At 34.3% G+C, this 27,703-nt stretch overlaps 3 protein-coding genes across 6 annotated transcripts in view; 1 reads left to right on the forward strand and 2 right to left on the reverse strand.

Moving 5' to 3' along the window:
* LOC111057456 (choline-phosphate cytidylyltransferase A) overlaps nucleotides 1–1,248 on the reverse strand; it is a 73,674-nt gene extending 72,426 nt beyond the window's left edge. For both annotated transcript variants that reach the window (XM_039439733.1, XM_039439732.1), the window contains exon 1: nucleotides 936–1,248. The gene's annotated coding sequence lies outside the window, so the exon portion shown is untranslated. The remainder of the gene's footprint in view (nucleotides 1–935) is intronic.
* On the forward strand, nucleotides 279–5,825 carry LOC111057454 (dihydrofolate reductase-like). Its single transcript, XM_039439737.1, has 4 exons — nucleotides 279–325; nucleotides 1,695–1,830; nucleotides 2,425–2,645; nucleotides 4,491–5,825. The coding sequence occupies exons 2-4, from the start codon at nucleotides 1,695–1,697 to the stop codon at nucleotides 4,728–4,730; spliced, it is 597 nt and encodes a 198-aa protein (XP_039295671.1). The 5' UTR covers nucleotides 279–325; the 3' UTR covers nucleotides 4,731–5,825.
* A 4,479-nt stretch (nucleotides 5,826–10,304) lies between these two features.
* The window catches only part of LOC111057455, a 356,053-nt gene continuing 338,654 nt past the window's right edge, over nucleotides 10,305–27,703 (reverse strand). For 2 of the 3 annotated variants that reach the window (XM_039439738.1, XM_039439739.1), the window contains exons 11-15: nucleotides 21,959–22,188; nucleotides 20,520–20,667; nucleotides 19,860–19,985; nucleotides 18,398–18,619; nucleotides 15,845–17,405 (exon numbers count right to left, since the gene is read on the reverse strand). In XM_039439738.1, the coding sequence (XP_039295672.1) occupies nucleotides 17,305–17,405; nucleotides 18,398–18,619; nucleotides 19,860–19,985; nucleotides 20,520–20,667; nucleotides 21,959–22,188 (827 nt within the window). In that variant the 3' untranslated portion in view covers nucleotides 15,845–17,304. Of the gene's footprint in view, nucleotides 10,560–12,919; nucleotides 12,976–15,844; nucleotides 17,406–18,397; nucleotides 18,620–19,859; nucleotides 19,986–20,519; nucleotides 20,668–21,958; nucleotides 22,189–27,703 lie in introns of those variants that run through there. The other variant, XR_005572751.1, reaches the window with a different exon arrangement.

The raw sequence follows: 27,703 nt of genomic DNA on the forward strand, positions 1-27,703 counted from the left end.
TTATCATTTTTTTAAATCATCAATACAGTAAAAAGAAGCGTAGAAAATAGTAAAATACACACTTTATTCTCATGGTTCTTCTCCAAACGCATTAAGAACATTCTTCAATCAAAATCGTGTACTTGAAACAAGTAAATTAGAAGAACACGATTTTTAAATCAATGACGTAATAGAGGAATTATTGATAAAATTATGGAACAGGAATTCAAACAGTAATTAGGCTAGGTGTCTAGTTCCTACACTTAACAGCCTTGATCTAAGCTTTTAAGGTCAACCTAACCTCACTTTTGAATCTGATGCAACTATTTCTATACGAACCGGAACAGTAAGTACTTTTATTTACTGAAAATACACTAATGATTTGATAATATGTAATTTAAACTGCTTTACAATAGTATTAAACACTGATGTATAGGATAGGATTTTATAATGAAATTGAAGGAATTCAACAAAGAAAGTTACATCAAAAACTGCAATATGGGTTTACGTCAATAATACAACATGATCTATATCTCTTCATTCGAAAAATAAAGATAGAATACAAGAGCATTAATTTCATGATACCCTAGTAATTGATTACCTGATTAAAAATGCCTTGATCAAACTGTACGACATTGAATTTGAGGCTACTACGATAAAAATAACTTGTCCAATTTGACCATGATAATTGAGGTTATGTTGTCTGTGTGACATAAATATACACACTATTTCAAAGACAGCACTTTTAAAAGTTTATGCTGGAATACAGAATTATCTTAATTGTGATTAAATTTTGAAAAGTATGTGCTAACTGCAGTACTTATAACCTACAAACCGTGCCTACCTTAATGATTTTTAGGCTAAGATATTTGTTTGACGTGATTTAAAAGGTTTATTGATTTCTATTAGATGAAATAATAATTTTCAAGGTAGATAATGTAAGTGAATTGGCTTACCTGATGAAAATTAGAGTGTACCGAGTTGCAGAATCAAAAATGAACAGATTCTGATGACAGTTGCAATTTTTCCTGTACGGTTTCAATCGCGTTAACTAGACGGCAAACACTTGACAAAAATTTGACATAAATTGCAAAAACTTCAACTGATATGGGTCAATGTTAGGAGATTCCAACACATGACCGTGTAGAATGAAGGAAGATAATACCATACACGTATTCCGATAAAGCTATTACGTCTAGACTAGAGCTCAGAAAAATTGAAGAATTCGGATAGGGAAGAACAGAACATCAGCTGATGTTTTCAACCAATGGGTGAATAGCAAGTATTTTGCAGCCGAATCGTACATGTAGCGATATCTAGTGAGAGGATGTCAAACTGAACTTTTTGAAATAGTACAACTAGCGCTCTCTTTGGAGAAACCTAGTACTAAATATAAAACGTGGGGAATTCAAATCATAGTACGAACCAAATAATTTATAATAGCGCTCTATAAACGCGAAAAACTTAAATTTTAATTATATCTTTGACTATGCACGTTGAATTTATTCAAAAAGGATGTTTGGAAGCAATCATTGGGAAGTTTTCATTATTTTCAGATCATATAATGGAATGGGAACATGAGAACTGATTTAATTTGAGTTGAATATACATGATTTTTAAAATGTAATAAATTACAGAGCATAGAATAAGTACTATTTTATCAAGTTTATGATATAAAATAATCATTTTTGAACAAATAATAATTCTACTTACAGATGACAACCAAAATAAAGCTGAATGTAATAGCGGCTGCAGATGAAAATATGGGGATTGGAAAGAATGGCGTTCTACCTTGGCATATACCTTCAGAATTTGAATATTTTCTAAATATGACATCAAAACCTAGACCAGGTAAAAGTATTGAATAATTTTGTGTTGAATTATTCATTCACAAATGAAAAAAAGTACGGTATCAATGCTCATCAAGTATTTCTTGAGCCAAAAAGCAAGCAGGCATTTTGTAATGTTAATTTTAATATTGTAGGTTGTCTTGTTATACCTGTAAATATTTTTACTGATGAGATACTTGAGTTTGAATGGTCTTTGCATCGTAAACTTACTCATAAATCTTACTATTTGAGAATAAAAATACAAAATAGTAAGTACTATAGTAGGTAGGTATTGTGTTAGTTTAAGCATGAAATCTACTGAGTACTTTATAACAAGTCAAACTTATGAGTAGTATTGTGTTATCTTATCCAATTATATTCAACTAATTCATAATAGGTCTACATCTCATTTTCCACAATAGTTAATAACCGTCCTTTAATATTGAAAAATGTCAGTTGCAACTGGAAATATTGCATCAAATCAACGCTACCTAATAAGCATGTATTCGATGCTTATATAGTATTCTCATTCTTCAATTTTCCAACACATATTAAGAGAGTAATAATATAAAAGTAACTATGATTATAGTAATTTTTTGACGCCCTCAATTCACAGGTCCCCAAGGCGAAGGTAGACGCAACGCTATCATAGTGGGACGCAAAACTTGGGACACAATGGGACAAGTTACCACAAGACCTTTTCCCAATGCACTGAACATTGTGCTGAGTCGAGAATCCAAGGATAACATTTCTGGGACCAATCATGAGTCAGTGATGGTGTGTCAATCATTGCCTGAAGCTGTAGAGGAGTTGGAGAAGATAGATGATATTGATGAGGTAGCCTACTATAAATACTGAATATTTGAATTCATATAGAAATAATGATATTATTAAAGTAAATATTTGAAATTTATGCTGTTTTCCATGTCGACATACTTGATGATAGCTGTTGATGTTAAGACGTTAAGACTCTTTGAAGACAAGACACTATAAAATGATAATATGTAACCCAGATTTTGGAGAGAAATAGTACAAGGAGTATCATTATAATATTCTCTCTCCCGGTCAGTCCTCTTTTGTGAGAAAAATAATTAATAAAAATAAATAAATATCGAGTGACCTGGCTGGCTCAGGTCTGAAGTCAGAGTTTTCAGGTCACACCTGTTTTCATACTTTTTTGGAAACAAAAAGCTGATAAACATATCCCTCAGGAGTGAAATGCACTACACATTTATACACTGAACTAAAAGCTTGAGTGCATTTGAATATTTACTTTGAAACAAAGTGTCTTAACTTCAATATAATATGTAATTATTATAAGTAATAATTATTACTATAGGCTAGGTATTTGTTGATGATTTGATAAGATGTATTTCTGATTTATTTGTATTTCCCATTTTAGCACACATTAAAGCTGCGTTTACAACAAAGCTATTAACAAAATGTTTATTTTTTCGTCCTTATAGATTCTATTAGAATGAACGCAGCTTGACAAACACATATGTTCATCATGTGTATGATAAGTTATGTTCAATCCAATAGAATCTATCAGGCCAGTTCAAAGGACGGAGAAATGAACATTTTGTTAATAACTTTGGTGTAAACGCAGCTTTAATGTGGGCTAATAATGGGAAATACAAATAAATCAGAAATACATCTTATCAAATCATTAACAAATATATTTAGTTCTCTCTTCGGAGTTAAGACACATTGTTTCGAAATGAATATTCAAATGGACTCAAGAGTGTAAAAATTCTGGTGGTGAGTCTATTTTCGTTCTTCGTGTATTGATGAATTTTATATTATAGTATCTCTATAGTAAGATCCACGTAATAATGTTGAAACCTGATTAATTAAATTAGTTTGATATCCCAAATTTGGTTAATTAACCAATTTTAATCAAATAAAAACTTATTCGTCTTCCTGGTTTGAGGTCAAAAATTGATCTTCTATCTATCTATATTATATAAAAGCGAAATGGCACTCACTCACTGACTGACTCACTCACTCACTCACTCGCATAACTAAAAATCTACCGGTCAAAAACTTTTAAATTTTGTAGGTATGTTCAGTTGGCCCTTTAGAGGCGCACTAAGAAATCTTTTGGCAATATTTCAACTCTAAGGGTTGTTTTTAAGGGTTTAAAGTTCGTCTTTTAGCATGTATATTCTTCTTCTCCCAATCTCTTAATTATAATTGAAATTTCCATATCATATGTTACTATATAGAACTATAATCTAGATAGAGTACCTCATCGAAACAGTTGTTAACTGGCAACTAAATCAATAATTTTGTCAGGTTGGCATTAAGTTGAGTTGATTTTGTTAGGTTGGCACCAAGTTGAAGATTTCGGAAGAATCGCGGAAAAATTGATTGGGCACTGCTACTTCAATCCTGGGAATATTATATTACTAGCCGTCAGGCTCGCTTCGCTCGCCATATCCGTTTAGCCAGACGTTTAGTCTGGACCCCCGACTGGATTGTCCTAACATATGATAAAAATGCTCAAATGAAAAATGCAGGCGAGCGAAGCGAGCCTGCTGATCTCATTCTCGGACGATCCAGTCGGGGGTCCAGGGGGCGGAGCCCCCTGGCTAGACGGATATGGCAAGCGAAGCGAGCCTGACGGCTAGTCTACAATATATTTGATACTTCAAAGCTCTTCCCTTTTCTGTCCAACAGGTATGGGTTCTGGGAGGCACCCAAATCTACGCGCTCTCATTGGCTAGTCCATCTTTCCACCGGCTTTTCCTCACCAAGGTCACAGGCCACTTCGAATGTGACTCACACTTTCCTCCGTTGCCTAGCAACCTAGTTGCCATCACCGCCGCCAAAGTGCAAGATCAAAGGGTCCCCATGGGGGTACAGGTTGACGAGAAATCTGGCCACAGTTTCCAAGTGGTTGTTTATGAGAGACAATAATTATAATATTTTTAATTAAAAACTTACTCATGAGTACTGAATAAACCTGGGATTTGCAAACAACTGTTACAAAAGAGATAATATATGAGAGCTGTGATAATGAGAAAATAATTCCTATAGTAAGGTCCACGTTATAATGACAGTGTTTGATTAACAATGGTATTGCTATCCTTGTCTATCATTCAACAAAGCAGAAAGCGCTATCTCTTTCTCGCTTTGCTCTGTTGCCAGATTGTCTTTCAACATTATAGAATTCATCTTAATAATTATGAAAATTCATTATGAAATTATTGGAAAATATAATTTCTTGCATAATAAAATATATTTGATTATTTTAAATGAGAATGAACAGTTAATATTACATCAATAAACCTGTATTAGCTACCGTCTATAGAAGGCATTGCCACGACTGAGGATCGGCAACGTATGTTCTCCTATTTTTCATCACTGCCATTATAACGTGGACCTCACTATATAAGATCTAATGGTATTATTTCCTTGCCAAGAATTTATCATTGTCAATAATCCACTCAAAAGTACTGAATAAACATGGATTCCCAAACATCTGTGACAATAGAGATAATATATAAAAACTGTGATATTGAGAATATAATTCCTATAAGATCTAACGGTATTATTCCCTTGACATCAATTCTCTATTTTTCCTTGTAATTCATAAGCTTCAATACTTGATCTATGCTATGTATATCTGTTAAGAGAATTTGAGTCATTATAATTACTTAGTACCTATTGATAGAATTTCAGGTGTATTCTCATTTCTATTCTGTTAGATAAATAACATTAGACATTTAACATTAAATAGACATTTAGACATTAACATAACATTAAATAAATAACAAATAAGTTCTACTCTTTGTTTCTAGAAGTTATCTACTCATCTACATATTTATTTCCTGTTCTGAATATGTAAATTGTTTATTTATTCCCATTATAATGTAGTGTTAGTAGGTATGCAATGGTTCTTGCATGACCTGGCAATACATTGTCATTTGTGATAAAGAGTCAATCAATCAATAAACGCTTTACAAAACAATTCAACAGTTCAAGGTCCTATTTTATCTGAACAAATACGGAGTGGATTGGTATAGGCGGAAATAACTTTTTTTATGTCGGAAACGATGTAATTATTAATGAACTACCTATCAATTTAATTATAAATAGGTATGAAAAAATTCAAATTATTAGTAGGTTTATACCTACCATAGGTAAGGAAAGTATTGCTTTCCGAAAAAAATTAAGGTACCTCAATTTCTATACGTTTCAAGGTCCCCTGAGTCCAAAATACTGGTTTTTGGGTATTGGTCTGTGTGTGTGTGTGTGTGTGTGTGTGTGTGTGTGTGTGTGTGTGTGTGTGTGTGTGTGGTGTGTGTGTGTGTGTGTGTGTGTGTGTGTGTGTGTGTGGTGTGTGTGTGTGTGTGTGTGGTGTGGTGTGTGTGTGTGTGGTGTGTGTGTGTGTGTGTGTGTGTGTGTGTGTGGTGGTGTGTGTGTGTGTGTGTGTGTGGTGTGTGGTGTGTGTGTGTGTGTGTGTGTGGTGGTGTGTGTGTGTGTGTGTGTGTGTGTTGTGTGTGTGTGTGTGTGTGTGTGTGTGTGTGTGTTGTGTGTGTGTGTGGTGTGTGTGTGTGTGGTGTGTGTGTGGTGTGTGTGTGTGTGTGTGTGTGTGTGTGTGTGTGTGTGTGTGTGTGTGTGTGTGTGTGTGTGTGTGTGTGTGTGTGTGTGTGTGTGTGTGTGTTGTGTGTGTGTGTGTGTGGTGTGTGTGTGTGTGTGTGTGTGTGTGTGTGTGTGTGTGTGTGTGTGTGGTGTGTGGTGTGTGTGTGTGTGTGTGTGTATGAGTGTATGTGCGTCTGTGTACACGATATCTCATCTCCCAATCAACCAACGGAATGACTTGAAATTTGGAGCTTATGGTCCTTACTTTATAAGGATCCGACACGAACAATATGCAATTCATGATGGCGGCTAAAATGGCGAAAATGTTGTCAAAAACAGGGTTTTACACGATTTTCTCGAAAACGGCTCCAACGATTTTGATCAAATTTATACCTGAAAAAATCATTGATAAGCTCTATCGACTGCCACAAGTCCCATATCTGTAAAAATTCCAGGAGCACCGCCTCATCAATGCAAAGTTTGATTTTAGATTCCCAATTATCAGGCTTCAGATACAATTTAAACAAAACAATTTAAGTGGGAAAGATTCAGCATGAAAATCTCTACGATTTATGTTCAGTAACATTTTCACCTAAAATTGAAAATAAGCTCGAAATGCGAGAAAATAAGATTATTCAATTGCAAACTGTTGGCAACTGTTGATTCGATTAAATCATTCACTATGAATAGCAGACTTCATATTGTGTCTGCAGCGTTATCGTCCTGTCACCAGCTGGCTTAGATCTTCGAATAGTGGACTTTAAAGATGCGCGGGAACACTAGCGTCAGTTGATCAATTTTCATAACGGCAAGGAAAGTTGTGTGAGTGCGCCACACCAGATTTTTTCTCTATGGTATCAGTCAGTAACCGGTACAGTGAAGATATCTTGAAGCTGGACTCAGCATACCTATATCAAAGTCAGTGACTGGTAAATGGTAAAATGAAAATATAATTCCTATGTGTTCTAATGGGATTATTCTCAATCAGTATGGCCGAGCGAAGAATATTTATATTAGAAAGTATAACTATAGTGATTTTGACTTATTTTTTTAGGATTTAGAATTGAAGTTACTCTCCTTAGTGTAATTGAAACATTCCATGATTAAAATAGTTAATAAGAGTGACTAGAATGTCTATACTAGCCTTGTGAAAACCAGGCAATGACTGATCGTACTTTTAGAACGTTTTATCATAGAGAAACAATAGCGTAAGTAGATATCCCATGGTATAGGGCGTTTATAAGTATTATTTATAATATAAAGGATATCATTTCGTTATTATATCTAATTAAATAAATGTGTGTATCTTGGTTTAAGTGCAGTAGCATATACTTATTTTTTTTGTATTTTGTTTTTGGCAAATAAAATTCATTCATTTATGTCGCAACTTTTACTGTTATCTCAAGCAGATTACTGCTGATTATTGTCGATTTTTACTGTTTTGACCGGGTAAGAGTGTATGAACGACACAATATGAGAGACTACCAGCGTCATAAAGCTTCACGGGAAAGAACTACGTGGACTATCGGCTTGAGATAACAGTAAAAGTTGCGACATAGACGCCCTACACCATGGGCCATCTTTTTATGCTATTGTTTCTCTTTGGTTTTATACACAAACAAATTATTTGTATGCAAATAGAAGAATAAATTCGTTTTAGTATACCTATTAGAATCCAGATATTGATATATGCTATGATTTGTACATATTTTTCGAATTTCACAAATGATATTTATTAACAAATTTGTTTCAACTGGAAACTCATTTGGCTTCTTTGTTTGAGGTCGAAATTGACCCATTATATATTATTTAATGATTCAATGATTCATTCCAGCCAGAAATATGTACTACATTAGGGTAAAAAAACAATTACATGATACAGTCACTAATAACAAAATAAATGTTGCCTTGATAATGTTAGTATAATGAGGCTTTGATGAGATAATATCTTGTTCAATTAGAACCAAAATGTAATAGAAGAACAAAGGGCATTTTCATAGTTATTAATATTTATTGAAGCTGTTACAGTAGGCTACTGGTTATTGAATGTTGTGAAATGGCTTTGCTTTTCAAATTCTATCTAACTTATCATTGTTTGTCTTCTTGCTATTTATCTCTGAACATCAAGCTCTATGATTTGTGCATAATAGTCTTCTTTAAACAATGATTTTCCTATCATTCCTCTAAACTTCAATATTAATATTGTCTTGTCTCTTGTATTATTCTCTTCTCTCTAGACTCCAGTATTATATTGTTGTCTCATTATTATAGTGTTCTTGAGTAGCCTACTTTAGTTTTCTTTAGTCTCTTGTACTTTTCAATAAAACTTCTTGATACTGTAGCTTTCTTTTCGATTTTCTTGATACAAAGTCGTCATCAATTTGATACAGTATCACGACAAAAGTTCATAAATTTGACACAGTATCACGGCAACAGATCAACATCTTGATACAGTATCACGGCAACATTTCATCAGTTTGACACAAAATCACGCCACAAGTCCATAAATTTGATACAGTATCACGACAACAGTACATCATCTTGATACAGTATCACGGCAACATTCCATCATTTTGATAAAGTATCACAGCAACGGTATCACATCATCTTCATACAGTATAATGGTAAGAGATCGTTATTTTGATACAGTATCACGACAAAAAACCATAAATTTAACACAGTACCACGGCAATATTTCATCATTTTCATACAGCATCACAGCAACATTTCATCAACTTGATACAGTATCACAGCAAAAGTCCATAAATTTGACACAGTACAATGGCAACATTCCATCATTTTGATACAGCATCTCAGCAACGGTATCACATTATCAGTATAACATTATATACAGTATAACGGCAAAAGATCGTTAATTTGATACAGTATCACGACAAAAGTCCATAGATTTAACACAGTACCACGGCAATATTTCATCATTTTCATACAGCATCACGGCAACATTTCATCAATTTGATACAGTATCATGCCACAAATCCATAAATTTGATACAGTATCACGACAACAGTACATCATCTTGATACAGTATATTACGACAGAAGTCCATAAAGATTTGACACAGTACCACGGCAACAGTCCATCATCTTGATACAGTATCAAGGCAACATTCCATCAACTTGACACAGTATCACGGCAACATTCCATCATTTTGATACAGTATCACGACAAAAGTCCATAAATTTAACACAGTACCACGGCAATATTTCATCATTTTCATACAGCATCACGGCAACATTTCATCATTTTGATTTAGTATCAGGAAACATTTCATTATTTTGATACAGTATCACGACAATAGTACAACATCTTGATACAGTATTACGACAAAAGTCCATATAAATTAGATAGAGTACCACGGCAATATTTCATCATTTTCATACAGTATCACGGCAACATTCCATCATCTTGATACAGTATTACGGCACAGTCCATCAATTTGATACAGTATCACGGCAGCATTCCATCATTTTTATACAGTATCACGGCAACAGTACATAATCTTGATACAGTATATTACGACAAAAGTCCATATAAATTTAACACAGTACCACGGCAATATTTCATCATTTTCATACAGCATCACGGCAACATTTCATCATTTTGATTTAGTATCAGGAAACATTTCATTATTTTGATACAGTATCACGACAATAGTACAACATCTTGATACAGTATTACGACAAAAGTCCATATAAATTAGATAGAGTACCACGGCAATATTTCATCATTTTCATACAGTATCACGGCAACATTCCATCATCTTGATACAGTATTACGGCACAGTCCATCAATTTGATACAGTATCACGGCAGCATTCCATCATTTTTATACAGTATCACGGCAACAGTACATAATCTTGATACAGTATATTACGACAAAAGTCCATATAAATTAAACACAGTACCACGGCAATATTTCATGAATTTGATACAGCATCTGGCAACATTCCATCATTTTGATACAGTATCATGCCACAAATCCATAAATTTGATACAGTATCACGGCAAAATAGACATCAATCCAATGACAATTAGAAGTGATACAACCGTAAAGACCAAAACCATCAACGAGCAAACCGGACAATAGAGTGGCTTGGGTGTCATTCTTCTAAAAGCCGTGTATCTTGTTATTGGAATATCACTGCAAATATCAAGTGAAATTTAATGTTCAATGAATAGAAATCAAGAAAAAATCTGTAAATTTATACCCAATCAATGAGAATATTATAGGCTATGTTGGAATTAATGTAACGTCTTTTGACAAATAAATTAATCGAATTTCTTCTTTTGTCTTGTGTAAGTAATATCATAGAGAAACGATAGCATTTAGTAGATATCCCATGATATAGGGCGTTTATGTCGCAACTTTTACTGTTATCCCAAGCCGATAGTTCACATAGTTCTTTCCTATGCAGCTGTGTGACGCTGGTAGTCTCTCAAATTATTGTGCTGTTCATACACTATCACCCCAACAAAACAGTAAAAATTGACAATAATTGACAGTAATCGGCGTGAGATAACAGTAAAGGTTGCGACATAAACGCCCTATACTATGGGATATCTACTTACGCTATTGTTTCTCTAATATTGTACCATTTGTAATTGTGTATGATAACAACACAATTTATTAAAATTAATTAAATTCATCAGCATTCTTCTAAAGGTCAGAAGGTCTTCAAACGGTCAGTAGAGCGGCGAAGGTAGAGTGTGTATCAGAGAAGGTAGCTAAGAGTGTTTAAATTACGGCGATACCATATGAGGCATTTTTCCAAACACCAACCCAATTCAGCCAATATTAGAGCTTTCTGCCCTAGCGACACTGAAAACGTCTGAAAAAAAACCGCCTAATATGATCTTGCCCTAAAAAAGCATGTACAATGTTCTCGCTTTATTCTACCTCCTACTCTACTTTAGCCGCTCTAATATGTTCTGACACATTCAAATACACGGATTATTTTCAATAATTTCAGCTACCTTTTCTCAGTGGCGCCATTTCACAAAACTGCTGGAGGGGGGGTTGGGGCAAAAACCAAGAGGTATGAGGGGGGGGGGGAAGAGGTTACATTATGTAACCATAAATGTTACATTCGAAGATGTTATTATATGCTTCATTTTCTCCAGTTTTATACAAATGTGGTTGAATTATCAATACAAGCATATAGGCCTACATTATTAGTTAATCATGAAATATTTATAAGAAATATAGGCCTACAGAGAGGCCCTGAAGTAGGAATACACTGAAACAGATTTCTTAAAAATCATGGAAAAAGATAAATTTTTCTTCTACAATGACAATTTCAACAATATTTCATTGGGGATCATATTCTAATTGGGAAATAACTTTCAGTTAGAAAGCTAAAGAAACATTAAGCTGTTCCCATAATTCTCACCAACTCTGTACATACATTATTGATTGTCTGATTGTGCCCTCTCTTTTGCTTCCACTGTGACATCTTGCAACTTGTTAATTCTCACGTTGAAATGTATGCAATAACTCACTTATTGTGCCCTCATCAATAATTGTACCCATTCTATATTTATGCTTCAACTATACCACAGAGAAAAATATATTCTTTATTACTTCGTAGCCATACTTTCAAGGCAATTTTGCTACATTGTTGATACTGTAGAAGGAATTATACAACTGCTGTTTGAAAAAGTATTAAATCAGTATGAGATTCTAAGAATTCGTGTAGATAGACCCGCATTTTCATTATTCATCTGATCCCTGGGGGGCTCCCTGCCCCCCCCCTAAATGTCGCCCCTGCCTTTTCTGATACACTTTACTGTACCTTCACCACTCCACTATGTTATGACACATTTGAATACACTAATTGACCTGATACTTATCTCAGATACGCAGTCCTACAAGACTAGAGGCAGAGACAACTTTGCTATTCAGTCGCATAGGAGGAAGCTTTATGAGGGTATAAGCCTAGTTATTCAGGCTGCAAATTTTATAATAAGCTCCCTATACATTTAAAGCGTGCATCCACCAGCATTCCTCTCAATAGATTTAAAAAGGACCTTCAAAAATATATTATATCTTAGTATTTAGAGGATCCTTGAAGGAATTGCTAGTATATTAATTAGTAGATTTTATTTATATTTGTAATAATTTGACGACGTTCAACTGTTTGCTTGTGTAAAGCTGCGTTTACACCAAAGTTATTAATAAAATGTTAATAACTTAATCCTTATAGATTCTATTAGATTGAACATAACTTATCATATACATGATGAACATATGTGTTTGTCAAGTTCCGTTCAATCTAATAGAATCTATAAGGATTAAGTTATTAGCATTTTGTTAATAACTTTGGTGTAAGCGCGGCTTAACAATGGATTGAAAAGAAATATTTTTTTAAACTTTCAGCTACCTTCTCTGGTACAATCTACCTTCACCGTATCAGATATAAAAAATCAAAATAAATGTTTAAATCAATTGGAAAAGCAAGTTTAAATAAAAATGTGTAGGATTATAAAAAATAAAAAACTTACTCTTCATCCTCAGTAGCATCGGTATCAGCTAAAGTTACTTGGCGCATTGTTTCAAACTGAAAAATAAACCGTATAATACAGAAAAAATGACTAGAAAAGAATACAAATTTTGAATGAAAATAAAAAAAGCACTATTTAACCAATATTCTCTATGGATAGTTGTAAAATAATTACGGAAAGATTTTTCATTGTATACTACCATTGATGAGTAAATAAATCAATATTACCTTATGTTTGTTCGATGAAATTACTGTTTACTTACTTGGGTTATGAATTTTAATGGAAAATGAGAGATTTCGCATTAAAAAACATGACAAAATTCCAACAAATATAAAATATGTACTGTACGAGATAAACTGGTCAAATTGAAAATAAATGAGCCAAAATTCAAGAGGTTACTACTTGTTGAGAAGCTTTGGTATAGACGATAGATAGATTCTATCAATCATATGACTATGCTATGAATATTTCATTTTAAATTGAGGGTGAAAAATATATTTACAAAAACATGAGAAAATACAAGCTAATAGTAATTTCCTATTCTAATAACCAGCTGACTACTAATTAGTTTGTATTTTAACATACAATAAGCCCCAGGTAGTGGCTTGTTTTCAACCTGTTGACTTCAAGAGGACATTATTCTGTATTACTAGTAGTTCTGTGAACAGTAGATCTCATGCAGTATTCTCATCCACAAGTACCTGATTGAAGCTATAGACCTTATGGAAATACAGCAATAGACTAACTTCTCCACACATCTGTGTAATCACTTGTCAGCTGATTTATGATGAATAATTCTATAGTCTGATTTTTACTCTAATATTGGCGTATGAAGGAGGCTCCTTTTTCCTTTTATATTATCCTTGAAATGCAAAACTTCCAAAAACCTTGTATATACGTCGACGCACAATTAAAAAAGGAACATACCTGTCAAATTTCATGAAAATCTATTACCGCGTTTCGCCGTAAATGCGCAACATATAAACATTTAAACATTAAGAGAAATACCAAACCGTCGACTTGAATCTTAGACCTCACTTCGCTCGGTCAATAAAGAATATTACTAGTACTCTTTTTTTTAATTCATTTCCGACTCTAGAGGATACTACTCATTCTCTGTAATTAATCTTTCAAGTATCCCTATAAAAATTCTTAAATGAAGAGTTTAAATTAAATTCACACAATGGGAAGGAAAGACAATACATAAATGAATCAATTTAAAAATAATAATGATAAATTTATTGTTTTCAATAAATCTAGAAGTTGGATTCAAAGTTATGTCCCTTCTTCTCGTTAAATCATAATCATAATAATTTATAATATATATCAATCATGATAAATAGTATTATACATTAAGTAATATATACGATAATTAACTAGACATACAATAGAGCTTTTCAAAATGATGCAATAACAAAATTTGATAATAAAATATAACAACATTATAATATAATTAATAATTATTTATACAGAGTTAATTAGATAAAAATAATCGATTTTCGTATATCTATTCGTCTAAATTTAAGGAATTATTTACAAAAAATTATCCACTCATACCGCGTGAGTTGAGATGTTTTTATTTAGTAGAAATTTCAAGATTTTCTATGAATTTAAAAAATCGTACACTGTATTTGTTCAAATTGAGTGGGAATTTTGAGTTTGTTAATTAGATACATCAATGAGTTTTGATTTCTTTGAGAAAACTAGAAGATACCGTAATCAGCTTCATCCCTCACAAAATATCTTTGATTTAACCTCAATTACTTCAATACATTTAAATGGAAAGCTCTTAGGCTGTTTTTGGTCTTTGAGATCTTTTCCAATTAATTGATTTTTTATACTGCTCGTAAAAAATCAGAAACATTCTAATCGTAGATCAAGATTTTGAAGGAAGAATGAATAAAATTCCTGAATATGAGCTTTTGATTATACTTTCAACTTTAAAAGCTATACAATCTCATTGAGCTTTATATAATTTTTTGTGGTTTCATAAGAAAATTAGAGCTTTGATCCTTTGTTCCTTTGATCCTATTAAGGGAGAAATTTATTATCAAATCTTGAATACTTGAATGTTTTTATCAAGTGATTCTACAAGACAAATAAGTAATTATTTGTAAACTTTTTGAAACTTGAAAGATGTATTAGGTTGTAGGCATTGATAGATCCTTGTTCTCTTATTAATTATTGGCCTTTGCAAATATTTATCTTGATATATTGACCATTTTCGATGAAAATAGCTGAAAACTATCCACGGTTTCATCTATGATTCTTTCAAAAGAGACCGTTCAGTAATAACTTGACTTTTATCTGCCTTATATTCATTCGCTGGTGGTTAAAAACCCACCTCAAATCCTAAGTTCGGAATTTTTTTTACTTTTATACAGCAAGATTGAATTCAACCTACCAAGTCTTCATCTTTTTGACTAGTTGAATTTGAGTTTATTTCTCAGTTTGACTAGTTATGTCTCAGTTTGACTAGTGTTAGTTTGTTACAAGAAAATACAGCAGTTACAAACTAAAATATTAAAAATACATCCATCCAACTATAAACACACTTAAGCACCATCCATAAATCCATAAAACGTCCACACTCTAAATATTTGATCGAAATAATTAATTCATTAATCAATTAAGCTACAATTAATTTAATTTATCACAAGCACCGATTATACAAACTCTCTTCATCTCTTGATATAAATTTGTCTCTTCCCCTCTTTAAAGTTTTGTTATCAATTATTTTACAATAAATTCAATGATAATAGTAATTAATAATTAGAATAATTTATGTTCACTTTTTAAAATAGTCAACATCACATCAGGCATTTTGTTTTGTTGATCTATATGAGTTAAATAGACAGTAGGATTTATCAAGTTTTACGATAAATTGTTGATGTAATTCCCTTGAAATTATGCCATTTTTTCAAAAAATGGTATATAGTTTGATTTGATTCAGTTTCAATTTTTTTCAAGTCAGTGGTTTTAGTGATGAGTGGTGATGTAAAAATGTTTTGTAATCTGTTGTTTTATTCTTATTCTTTATTGATTCATACAACAAGTACATCATCAAAAATGATAGGGATTGAAAAATAAGATAAACTTGTGCTATTCCTCTCCCAAATTTAGATAAGGTTACACATAGTCCGAAACAGGTTAAGCTTTGAATAAATTTATTGGAATAGATGACGCTCGATCTCTATCTATTGTTTCAATCCTCACGTTTTATTAGATCAATTCAGACTATGGTCAAACCAAACTATATTTCTTGTCTAGCTAGAGTTTTGAGTCTAAATTGATATACCTATGGTATTAATGCACTGTTCCAAGAGTCTAATCCAGAAATAAAAAAGATTTTTTATTTATAGGTTTCTCATCAGTTTGAAAAAAAAATCTTTCAAGTATGAAAATAAATTTTGAAATTATTAGAGAACACCTATTTCATGACTGGGAGGGTTAAATTGTAATGCACATTGTAGAATGTGATGTATATAATATGTTTATTTGTATTCTTTTATTTTTTGGACAAGTAGACCTTCTTGACGATTTCCTATACTCTGTCAAGAGTCTCTAGTAAGGAAATTCAATCAAATCAAATTTCATCTAAAAAATCTTCAATAATAGATAATTTTTGTTAGTTTTCAAGCCACCACCACCACCATCACCGAATTTTGATTAGCACCTTAACTATCGATATGCCACATACCTGTTTTGATTCTTCTGCTATCGATACTATTGAAATATCGATACTCCATTTAATGCTGTCGATATTTAACTTTCGATACTATCGAATCTCCGATTCAACACAGTCGATAAATATTGGACGATGTATTGATTCCGCATTCTGATCTAAATGAAGTCCCCTTCCCTCCGTATGTCATTTACTGTCAATGTATCAATAAACTCTTCCAAGGTACCTAGAATATATTTTAGATTGTATTCTAGGTAGCCCTACATTGGACTCTGGACTCATCCAAAAGTTGAATGAGAATCAATTAATCAACTATCAGTACATCGATTCTCAGACTCTCGACATCTCCATCGATCTATCGCTGCAAATAATCGATAAGCAGCTTTTCTTCTTGGCGAAAATCGCCCTCTGCTTTCTACCTCCATTTTGACAACAATGTTTCTCTAATGTTTTTTTTTTTGAAAGTATTTCTCGAAAATATTTTCCAATGCCACCTAGACATTTTGTTCCATATTGAAACAAAACAGTTTTATATGTTATATGCCTTCTTGCTCCCGTTTAATCAGGCACTGGACAGATATATATTATTTATATTACATTAATTTATCTGGTATCAAATTATCAATTAATATTTATCATTAGTGGAATGTTTTTTTTCACACTGTTGTTTTGTTTAGAATATTACTGTGGGCGTTTGGCATCATCTTAGAATGAGGAGACGTGAGACAGCTAGGCCTACAATCGGAATAATCGAGACTCTGAACAGCTGAGATCTTTGCATAACTGCGCTGCTGCATTCTCCTGAAAAATATAACAGAAGAACACAAATAAATTACTTCAGAATAATAAAATTTCATTCGTCACGTTTGATCTATGGCTCAGTGTAGTCAACATTACACATCCTCTTCAACCATCTATAGTGAGGTCCACGTTATAATGGCAGTGTTTGATTAGCAATAGTATTGCTATCCTTGTCTATCATCCAACAAAGCGGATAGCGTTATCTCCTTCTCGCTTTGCTCTGTTGCCAGATCGTCTTTGAACAATGTAGAATAATTAATTAATTAACAAAATATTTCATCTCAGTTATGAAATTATTGAAAAATATAATTTCTTGCTTAATGAAATATAATTGATTACTTTAAACGAGAATGAACAGCTAATATTACATCAATAAACCTGTATCAGCTACCGTCTATAGAAGGCATTGACAAGACAGAGTATCGGCAACTTTGTTCTCCTATCTTTCTCCTAGCTTCCAATTCATCAGGTAACTTATCATTGACTGAAATATAACACTCTCACTCTCAACAAAATAATAATTTTGAGTTGAGTTGGGAATGGTAGAGAAGTCAGAGGACTTGGGGTGAGACCACATTAGGCATTTATTCAGGTGCTTTCAGACGAGTCTGCAGAGCAGGGAGCTCTCTGATTGGCTGATTATCACCCCCTTAATACCAACCCAATCAGCCAATTGGAGAGCTTCCTGTCCTGCCTACACGTGCAAAATGCCTGAATAACGCCAAATGTGGTTTCGCCCTAAGGCCTGATCTCTAGGACACTTATTAAATCTAATGGTCCAAAAGATCTATAGGTTTAATAGTTCATTAGATTTAATGAGTGCGGTGGCCTAGAAACCGGACCTCAACTCTGTCTAATAAACAATAATCACATTTTCATTTTTTTTATTAATTTGTGAATAATAGGATATTTTAATATTAATTTTTCAAATTAAAATAATTATTCTTATAAAAAATAATTTTTAATTTAAATAATTAATGAAAATAACTGACCAAGCGGAGTAATATTGAAAGACATCATCATTTCGCCGGCACCCCTCTGCTGATCAGTAGAGGAGGCAGAGGAGGGGGGATTGTTGATGTTATGGTAGATGTGCGCATGCGCAGTAGACTGTGAGGAGTAGGCAGTGGAGGGAGGAGGAGGAGGCTGCTGGTGATGTCTGTAGCAGGACTCGGTCAGCGAGGAGATGTGCACGCTGCCTTCCAGGCCACCCGCTGAAAATTACATGAGTAGTTAATAATTATTAGAATTACCAATATGCAACGAAAGTGATATTGTGCTATTATTACCTTTAAAGCTGCGTTTACACCAGAGTTATTAACAAAATGTTTATAACTTAATCCTTATAGATTCTATTAGATTGAACATAACTTATCATACACATGATGTGCATATGTGTTTGTCAAGTTCCGTTCTATCTAATAGAATCTTTAAGGATTAAGTTATTAACAATTTGCTAATAACTTTGGTGTAAACGCAGCTTAAGAATTCTGTCACTGCAAAAATTGGCATTCATTGACAAATATTTTTGAAATCAATGTTCTTTAAACTGTGAATAGAAGTTGTAATTATAATGAGATTTTCTTTTAATTTTATTCATTTGCCTCATTGAGGAGAGTGCGGGTGTCCTCAGCCCCTCTTACTTACTTTGAACGGTTACAAATCATATTCCAATGCAATTTTATTGATGACATAGACAGATAGTATATTAGAGAGAACGTAACGGAAAGTGTAGGATGAGTATACATTTCATACTCACTGGTCAAGGATTGCACAGAGCACATCAGTCTGTTATCATTTCAAAAAAATGTCATATAACTATCATACTCAATATAAAGTTATTCCCTGATGAACATATTCAACCACAAATGTAGGCTACATATAAATGTAAGTCAAGTGCAATACAACAATTGGACCCGGTTGCATAAGAGCCTGTTATTTGTTATTTTTTTTACAAATAGGTCTGTTGATTTTCAACCGTGATTACAGTCCGTACAAATTCACTTCAGACTTGGAGGAATATGCAGAGCAGAGAAATGGTGGGAGATCAGCCAATTACAGTGATTAATAGAATCATAGGTGGAAGGGCAGCTGCAAATTTGTCAGTCGTCTGACCGCTTTCAAACAGGAAACTTGTCATGTGTGGCATGAGCACATGTACAGTCACTAGAAGTTGGAGAACGCTGGCCGCTTCAAAACGGCAACATCGCGCCTCTGTATCCCTCCCGCTGTATGCTTTCTCTGTTGCGCATGTCCATCCCAAGTAAGAAGTAATTCTGCGCAGAGTAGATGCCACGAGAACCAATCAGAGAAGATTCCTTTCTAAAAAAGGAAGACTCCTTTCTCTGATTGGTTCTTTTGAAATTCAATTTTGGTTAAAATTTAGCAGGCTTTTGTGCAACCGGGCCTTAGACTGATTATCCATTTCGGTCTTGAAGTCAAATTGTCTCTCACCTTGTGCAGCATCTTGCATGACGAAACAGTAGCGACGAGCTCCAACCGATTTGCGGGACGAGGGCAGCACGATCAGGTAGCGGGTTGTGCCGTTGTGGTCTGTCCAGTCTCCGTGGCACGAGTATGCTGAAAAAAATTTAAATTAATCAACAAATAAATGAAGTATTAATATGAAAAAAACTACTCAATCAAACAAGACAGCAAATATGGGAAAGATCTACATAGTTTCAAACAGGTTTATTCAATTTTTCAGTTCATTTTACATAAAGTACGCTAGATTGTACATCTTAATCAACAGCCAACAAATACCTTTAGGGATTCGTTTCAGCAGGGGAACTGAAATTCAGACAAAATCTTTCACTCAGTATAACTTGGTAACTAAGCATTTTCGGACCTATGTTAATAGAACTTTTTTCTTCTTTTGGTGTGAGGAATCACGCCTAGACTTATGGGCGCCTTTTTTCAGAACACTTTGTATATCATGAATTCGAGTTCAATGTTGTTGGACTTTAGGTTTTTCGCCGTCCTTATGATTTCTCCACCGTTTTTTAAAACACCCTGTACAGTTACAATTACAGAGCAGCACCTGCAAACAGACCTGTAAAGGAAGAATTGAGCAGATAATATGATAATTTTGATTGAAGTGGAGTTGAGGCTTACCAGTGAGCGTGTCAATAGCTGGTGCTTGTTCCTCCTCACTTCCATCACTGGTGCTGTACCACCTGTTAGTGCTGGTCTGCCCCCCTGCACCCCCCTGGCCACCTCCTGCACAGTACACCCTCGTATGGAACTCCATCTTGTCCTGAGACTGCAAAACAAACACACATTCAAGTGAATAACCAATAATTTGTTTGCTATTCCACATAGATTTGCGAAAAATAAACCTGTTAAGGTGTGTAAGGCTCAACTCACACTTAGACGACTCAGATCGAGAGGGACTCGACTCTAGTGGAGAGCATGTGTTTCCAAATGGTGACACTCAGACCAGTCGACTCTAGTCTCCGCGACTGTCACCATTTGGAAACACATGCTCTCGACTAGAGTCGAGTCTCTTCTCGACCTGAGTCGCGTGAGAGTGTGAGTTGAGCCTAAGCCTGCAGACTTGGGCCCAAGTCACAAGAAGTGTTTTTCAGGCGTTTTTATTGGCAGGGCATGGGTTTTCCGATTGGCTGATTATCAGCCGATTCCTGAATGCCAACCAAATCAGCCAATGAGAAACGTGTCGTGTGTTTGGTATTGTACAGATGCAGTGGAATATCTATATATATTATCAGCTGATGAAAAGTGGAATGCATGTGTTCGTGGCGCATAAGTCTTCACGCACCTATCCACTTGATAAATGGAAAAATTATTTTATGATTTATTTATGGATTAGTGAATGAATTAATGGGATTGATGAATAAGTGAATGAATAAAATCACTTCACTTATATGGGTTAATTTTGTTCAAATTGATAAAAACAATATAAAAACTTGTAGTACCCTTTATTAAGAATTTTACAATATTTTAACGATTTTTTATGGTCGAAACTAGTCGTTAATAGTATCTTAAGTGACAAGGACGGGAAGGGGCCTTTTGCAGGCGAGAATGATGTTTCTAGTCGAGGCGTTAGCCTAGACTAGAATTTCATTCAAATACTGCAAAAGAGTCCAAGTAACTTGCAGTATTTCTTGTCATAATAATCTTGAAAAGAATAATTGAGAAACAGAAAACATTACCTGCTTGTGCTGACATTACTACATGCATTCTGTAGACATAACCTAGTTTACAAGTATCGATTCAGGAATTTCTTGATTGTAGTTGTCAAAACTTCCACCTGGAGCACTAAAAGGCGGGTTTCGTACCATTTTTGCTGTTTCAAATTCGGAAATAGGAAACATACTCGACTGTAAAGAAAACATATGATTTTATTACAGTGTAGTATGTTGTAATGAGAATCATATGTTTATTTGTTCTACAATCAGCTGTTTACCGGCTTGATTTCATGGATGTAAAACAGCTGAAATTGAATGACTATGACAAAAAATATTTTAAAGTTTTTAATAAAGGGTACTACGAGTTTTTATTTTGTTTTTATTAATTTGAATGAATAAACTTACCTCAGAACATCCAACAGTGAGCGTCTGAGTTTGACGCAGTTTGCAGTTTTCAGGCAGTAGGGGCGTGGAAGGGGCGGAGCCTCCCTGCGACGCTGCGTTCCTATTGGTCAGCGCCATGCTGGGATTGGCCAATAGCAGGCTGAGACCGGGCGGGCCGCTGTACAGGGTCTCGTTCAGAGAGACCTCGTAACGACCCAGATAGGGGCATTTTCGGGGTCGCGGGGTAGAAGCTGAAACATTGAGAAATAGAAAAAATAATTCGTTTTAGTAAAAATAAGAAAATTAATTGAGAAGTAATCATTGATTTTGCATGATAATTGTATGCTATGACCACAGCCACCTCTATAGTCGATTTGAAACTACTTGCCGCAACAGTTGATCCAAAAGCTGCATTCACAGTGTTGTCAACTTTATGGCACGACATGGCACTTATTATAATAGAATTTTATTCTACTATAACTATATTTATTCTCCTCTGACGTTTCTGTTCCAAATTTGACGCCTATTTTTTGTTAGCTCAAGCCGACAACTGTTTATAATCACTGTGTTGTTGAGAGTGTGAAACGGCACAATATGAGAGACAGAGACTACCAGCGTCACATAGCTTCATCAAAAACAACTACTAGGACTATCGGCTTTACCAAAAATATAGTGAGGTCCACGTTATAATGGCAGTATTTCATCAGCATTGGTGTTGCTATCCTAGTCTCTCATTCGTCAAAGCAGATAGCGCTTTCCTTCTCTAATGTGAGGTCCATCTTATAATGGCTATCCTTTTCTAGGTCCACAACGATGCCAATTATGTTTTTGACAGTGTAGAAATATAATTAATTAATGCAGAGAATCGGCATCGTTATTCTTCTATCTTTATCCACTGCCATTATAACGTGGACCTCACTATAGTACTATCGGCTTGAGTTAACATTGAAAATTGAAACATAAACACCCTATACCATGGGATATCTTCTTGTACTATTTTCTCTATGGTCTCATGTTACATTCTATACCCTCTGGTTATACTGTACAGTGTTAGAGTTTTCTTTTATCTGTGTTTATCCTCAGTCATTCTCCACTCTTATCCGATTCTCCTTCTTCTTCCCTTTCTCATAGACCTGTTTACTTCTCCCTATTTATTTATACTGTATTCTTGTCCTACTGTAGTCACTGAACTAGTTCCTAGTTCTCCTTCCCCCCTCTTTTTTCTCATTTACTACTTCTTCACCTTGTTCTTCCACACTCATTCTCCTTCTTTTCTTCACCATCTTCTATCTCTTTCTCACCTCTTTTGTTGTAATTAGCACGTTTAATCTAGACCCCTGGACTCGGTCACCGCTTCTATTGTTTCATTGGTTATTGTTTAGTAAGTTCTTGCAACAAACTCTTCTTCTTCTCCTTCTTCTTTTTCTCCTGTCTTCTTCTTCTTCTTCTTCTTCTTTTTCTCCTGTCTTCTTCTTCTTCTTCTTCTTCTTCTTCTTCTTCTTCTTCTTCTACTACTTCTTCTACTTCATCTTCTTCATCACATCATCTTTTCTTCTTCTTCCTCTTCTTCTTCTTCTTCTTCCTCTTCTTCTTCTTCCTCTTCTTCTTCTTCTTCTTCTTCCCTCTTCTTCTTCTTCCTTTTCTTCTTCCAGCAATCTACTTGGGTTAAAGATTAACCCAGCTAAGTTTCAGCGCAACACAGAGACTCGGAAAGCGGCAACACTAATATACTGGCGAGAAAATAAGGTTGTAGAGCTTTTGCAAGGGTATAACAATGCTCTCATTGTTTCGAGCAGAGCTCAGTGTTGTTTTGCATGCTATGCGATGCGCGAGAGAGACCGAATTTACGTGCAATGCCAAAATTAACCTCCACCGAAATTATTAATTATTTGAAACATCTTGTTCCTCAGTGGCACGCAAGACTGTTGTGAGGTTTCCTTCTCATTTAAAAGTTTATTATTTGATTCATTCATTTCGATCATCATATTTCTTCATGAATCAATTCCGTTATCTCAAGTATACAACAAATATTGATTTAGTTTTTAATCTCTTCTATTATTTTTGAGAAACTTTCTCGCTTTCACTACCTACTTATCTTTTGAAACAAAAATGTTTCTAGCATGTCGAAAATCTCATGTTTTCTGCTTGAAATGTCTCGACATCGACGAGCATAATTATTAATTGAAAAATAACTGTGGGTCGGATAAAAATGATCCAGACACCAATAAAAAAGTAAATTCGTATGGCTTTTGTTGGTGGGGAGTCCCTTGCGGGAAGGTCCCACCGCCTGAATATATAATTTAAGCCGTCAATGGGCCTTACGACTGTCATACTTCAGCCGGGACCGACAATTAACGTGCCCATCCGATAACACGGGAGTGATCTGGTTAAAAAACTTTTGGTATTGAGAGGGTTTGAACCCGGGATCTCTATGCTGCCACGCAAGCACTCTATCCACTAGACCACGGATCACTCGATAGAAAGGAGACAGTCTCACCGTTCATTTGATATGGAATTATTACTCATTACGACTCTACATGATTCTGAGAGAAGTAATATTCAAAAGAAAAACAAATCTTCGCGATGTATCCAATTCCATAATAAAAATAAAATTTCCTCTTAATCCTTCAACCCTGAACCTTTTTTAGCACTACTAGGATATCGGGGATGATATTATACATCCAATTCTGACGTTAAATTTGAAATTTGAGAAAGTTGCAATTTTACACGATTTGGCAACCCTGTAATTTCTTCGGATGGAGGGTTAAGTCTCAACTTGTTTTACACAAACTATAATCAATCAATCAGTCAATAAATCTCTATCTCTCTCACTTTCTCTATCCCTCTCATCCTCACTCTATCATGCTAAGATAAGGATATATTACAAGGAGAGACTAATGCACCCTAACTTCACTCTCCTAGGTTTAAAATAAAGGCAGCTTATCAATCAATCAGTCAATAAATCTCTATCTCTCTCTCACTTTCTCTCTCTTTCTCTATTCATCCTCTCTCTGTATCATTCTCTCTCTCAGATAAGGATATATAACATGGAAATTGAGCTAAGAAAGGCCAAGTTTGAGAACATAAGCTACATATCTTGAAAATCTTACACGCCGAAGGTTATTTCTTGAATTCTATACGTTATGAGAACATTAAACATAACAATTCATTCAACGAAACCCACCTGAATAAATAGGTAACTCGTGAACTTGAAACTCGTGATCATCTCTTTGAAAAGTTTCGCATGTCTACATTTCAATTCATTCAATCCGTGAGACCTGAGTAACAAGAGTTCTTTGTTTTTGTATGATAATGGAGAATTTATAACGAGATGTTGGGGTGTTTTTTGTTGTTATGAAGTTCCGATTGAACACACGTGCCTTGGTTCTTATTATAATTTGGCTCACAATTCACGATGAAGTATTATTATATTATTATTCTGAATTCTACCACAGACGTAAAGGTGTGTACAGCTACAGATATACGCGCCGCGAACATGAGCATGAGCAATTCACTTTTAATCAGCTGACTATATCTGTATTTTTACAGAAACGGTAAGATACAGATACAAAAATCTGGTGTGGTACACTCACACAACTTTCCTTGCTCATATTTGAAACTACGATCAAACTTCTGTATATGTGTATATATAATTATTGTTTTCAGAGTACTTTATCCTTAGAGTAAATTGTGAAATACGATTATTTTTTTAGTCGTAATTTTTTTAAAGTTGTCAAAACAGCTGTTCTACAGATGAAATATCTCGACTATGTGTTATTTTTATGAACTGCGCTACCTACCTACCTCATGCACAAGAAGGAGGTTACTAAGTCCATTTCTCAAGGATGGGGTGGACCCCCCATCAGTTTCCCAGAGAGGAGAATCATGCCAGTTGATAGAGCTGATAAAAAGCTATCCATTTAATAAATTTGAAGAAAATCGTTACAGCCGTTTTCGAGAAAACCGTGAAAAACATGTTTTTTTAGTGATTATCCGCCATTTTTCTCAAAAATATTACGGAGCTCCTGCAATTTTCCCAGAAATGAGACTCATGTCAGTTGATAGGGCTTATAAATAGCTATCCATGGTATAAATTTGAAGAAAATCGTTAGAGCTGTTTTCGAGAAAACCGTGAAAAACATGGTTTTTTAGTAATTATCCGCCATTTTTCTCGAGAATATTACGCAGCTCCTGCAATTTTCCCAGAGATGAGACTCATGTCAGTTGATAGGGCTCATAAATAGCTATCCATGGTATAAATTTAAAGAAAATCGTTAGAGCCGTTTTTGAGAAAATCGTGAAAAACATGGTTTTTTAGTAATTATCCGTCATTTTTTCCGCCATCTTGAATTGAATTTTATTGAATTTCTTGTTGTCGGGTCCTCATGGTATAAGGACCTTAAGTTTAAAATTTCATTCAATCGGTTAATTAGGAATGGAGTTATCGTGTTCACAGACATACACACATACACACATACACACACACACACACACACACACATACACACACACACACACACACAGACCAACACCCAAAAATCATGTTTTTGGACTCAGGGGACCTTGAAACGTATAGAAAACTTGAAATTGGGGTACCTTAATTTTTTTTGGAAAGCAATACTTTCCTTACCTATGGTAGTAGGGCAAGGAAAGTAAAAAGCTAGGCATCAGCAATTCACTCATGAGCAATTCACTTTTAATCAGCTGACTATATCTGTATTTTTATAGAAACGGTCAGATACAGATATAAAAAGCTTGGCATCAGCTGATTAAAAGTGAACTGCTCATGTTCGCGGCGCGTATATCTGTACGCACCTTAACGTTTGAATCTGTGATTCTACATTCAATGATAATCAAATTCATATTCGGAATAATGTTATATGCTTCCGAAATATTATTTCAATTGCAAGTGTTTCCCAATAGAATATTATCATATTCGTAATATTATTTCATATATTTGAACTGTGATGAATATGACGAATGATGGACAAGAGAAGCAAGATCAATAATTTTTCTACAATCTTAGAGAACAATCTGGGAACAATGCGGAGCTAGAAAAGGATAGCGCTTTCTGTTTTGTCGAATGATAGGCAAGGATAGCAACACCAATGTTAATCGAATACTGCCATTATTCTTTCCTTTTTGAATTTATGATTGTGAATGATTGTTCAGATAACAAAGAAGCTAAAACAATAGAGAAATTAACGATAGCATAAGTAGATATCCCATGGTATATGGCGTTTATGTCGCAACTTTTACTGTTATCCCAAGCCGATAGTTCACATAGTTCTTTCCTATGCAGCTGTGTGACGCTGGTAGTCTCTCAAATTGTGCCGTTCATACACTATCACTCCAACAAAACAGTGAAAATTGACAATAATCGACAATAATCGGCTTGAGATAATAGTAAAAGTTGCGACATAAACTCCCTATACCATGGGATATCTACTTACGGTATTGTTTCTCTATGCTAGAACTCAACAATCACTTAACATTTCATACTTTTAAAATTATAACGGGACCTTACTATATATTATGTAATATTTGTTCATGACTATTGACCAAATTCAAATTCAAATTCAAATCAAATTTTATTCACAATTTCAAAAAAAAAAAAAAAACAATTTAGGGTCCTGCCAAACCTGTAGGTTTTTCGGCGGGTGCCCAATCACAAAAACAATATTAAGAACATAATTAGGTAAGTTTACTAGGAATTTTTATGACATTCGAAGTTCGAAATAAATAAAGAAAAAGACAATATGTAAT

Source organism: Nilaparvata lugens, chromosome 13 (assembly GCF_014356525.2).
Source record: "Nilaparvata lugens isolate BPH chromosome 13, ASM1435652v1, whole genome shotgun sequence".
Lineage (NCBI taxonomy): Eukaryota > Metazoa > Arthropoda > Insecta > Hemiptera > Delphacidae > Nilaparvata > Nilaparvata lugens.

Coding starts and splice junctions, on each gene's coding strand:
- LOC111057454 (XM_039439737.1), top strand. CDS start 1,695: ATGACAACCAAAATAAAGCTGAATGTAATAGCGGCTGCAGATGAAAAT. Junction 1,831..2,424: donor GACATCAAAACCTAGACCAG/GTAAAAGTATTG, acceptor CTCAATTCACAG/GTCCCCAAGGCGAAGGTAGA. Junction 2,646..4,490: donor AGATAGATGATATTGATGAG/GTAGCCTACTAT, acceptor TCTGTCCAACAG/GTATGGGTTCTGGGAGGCAC.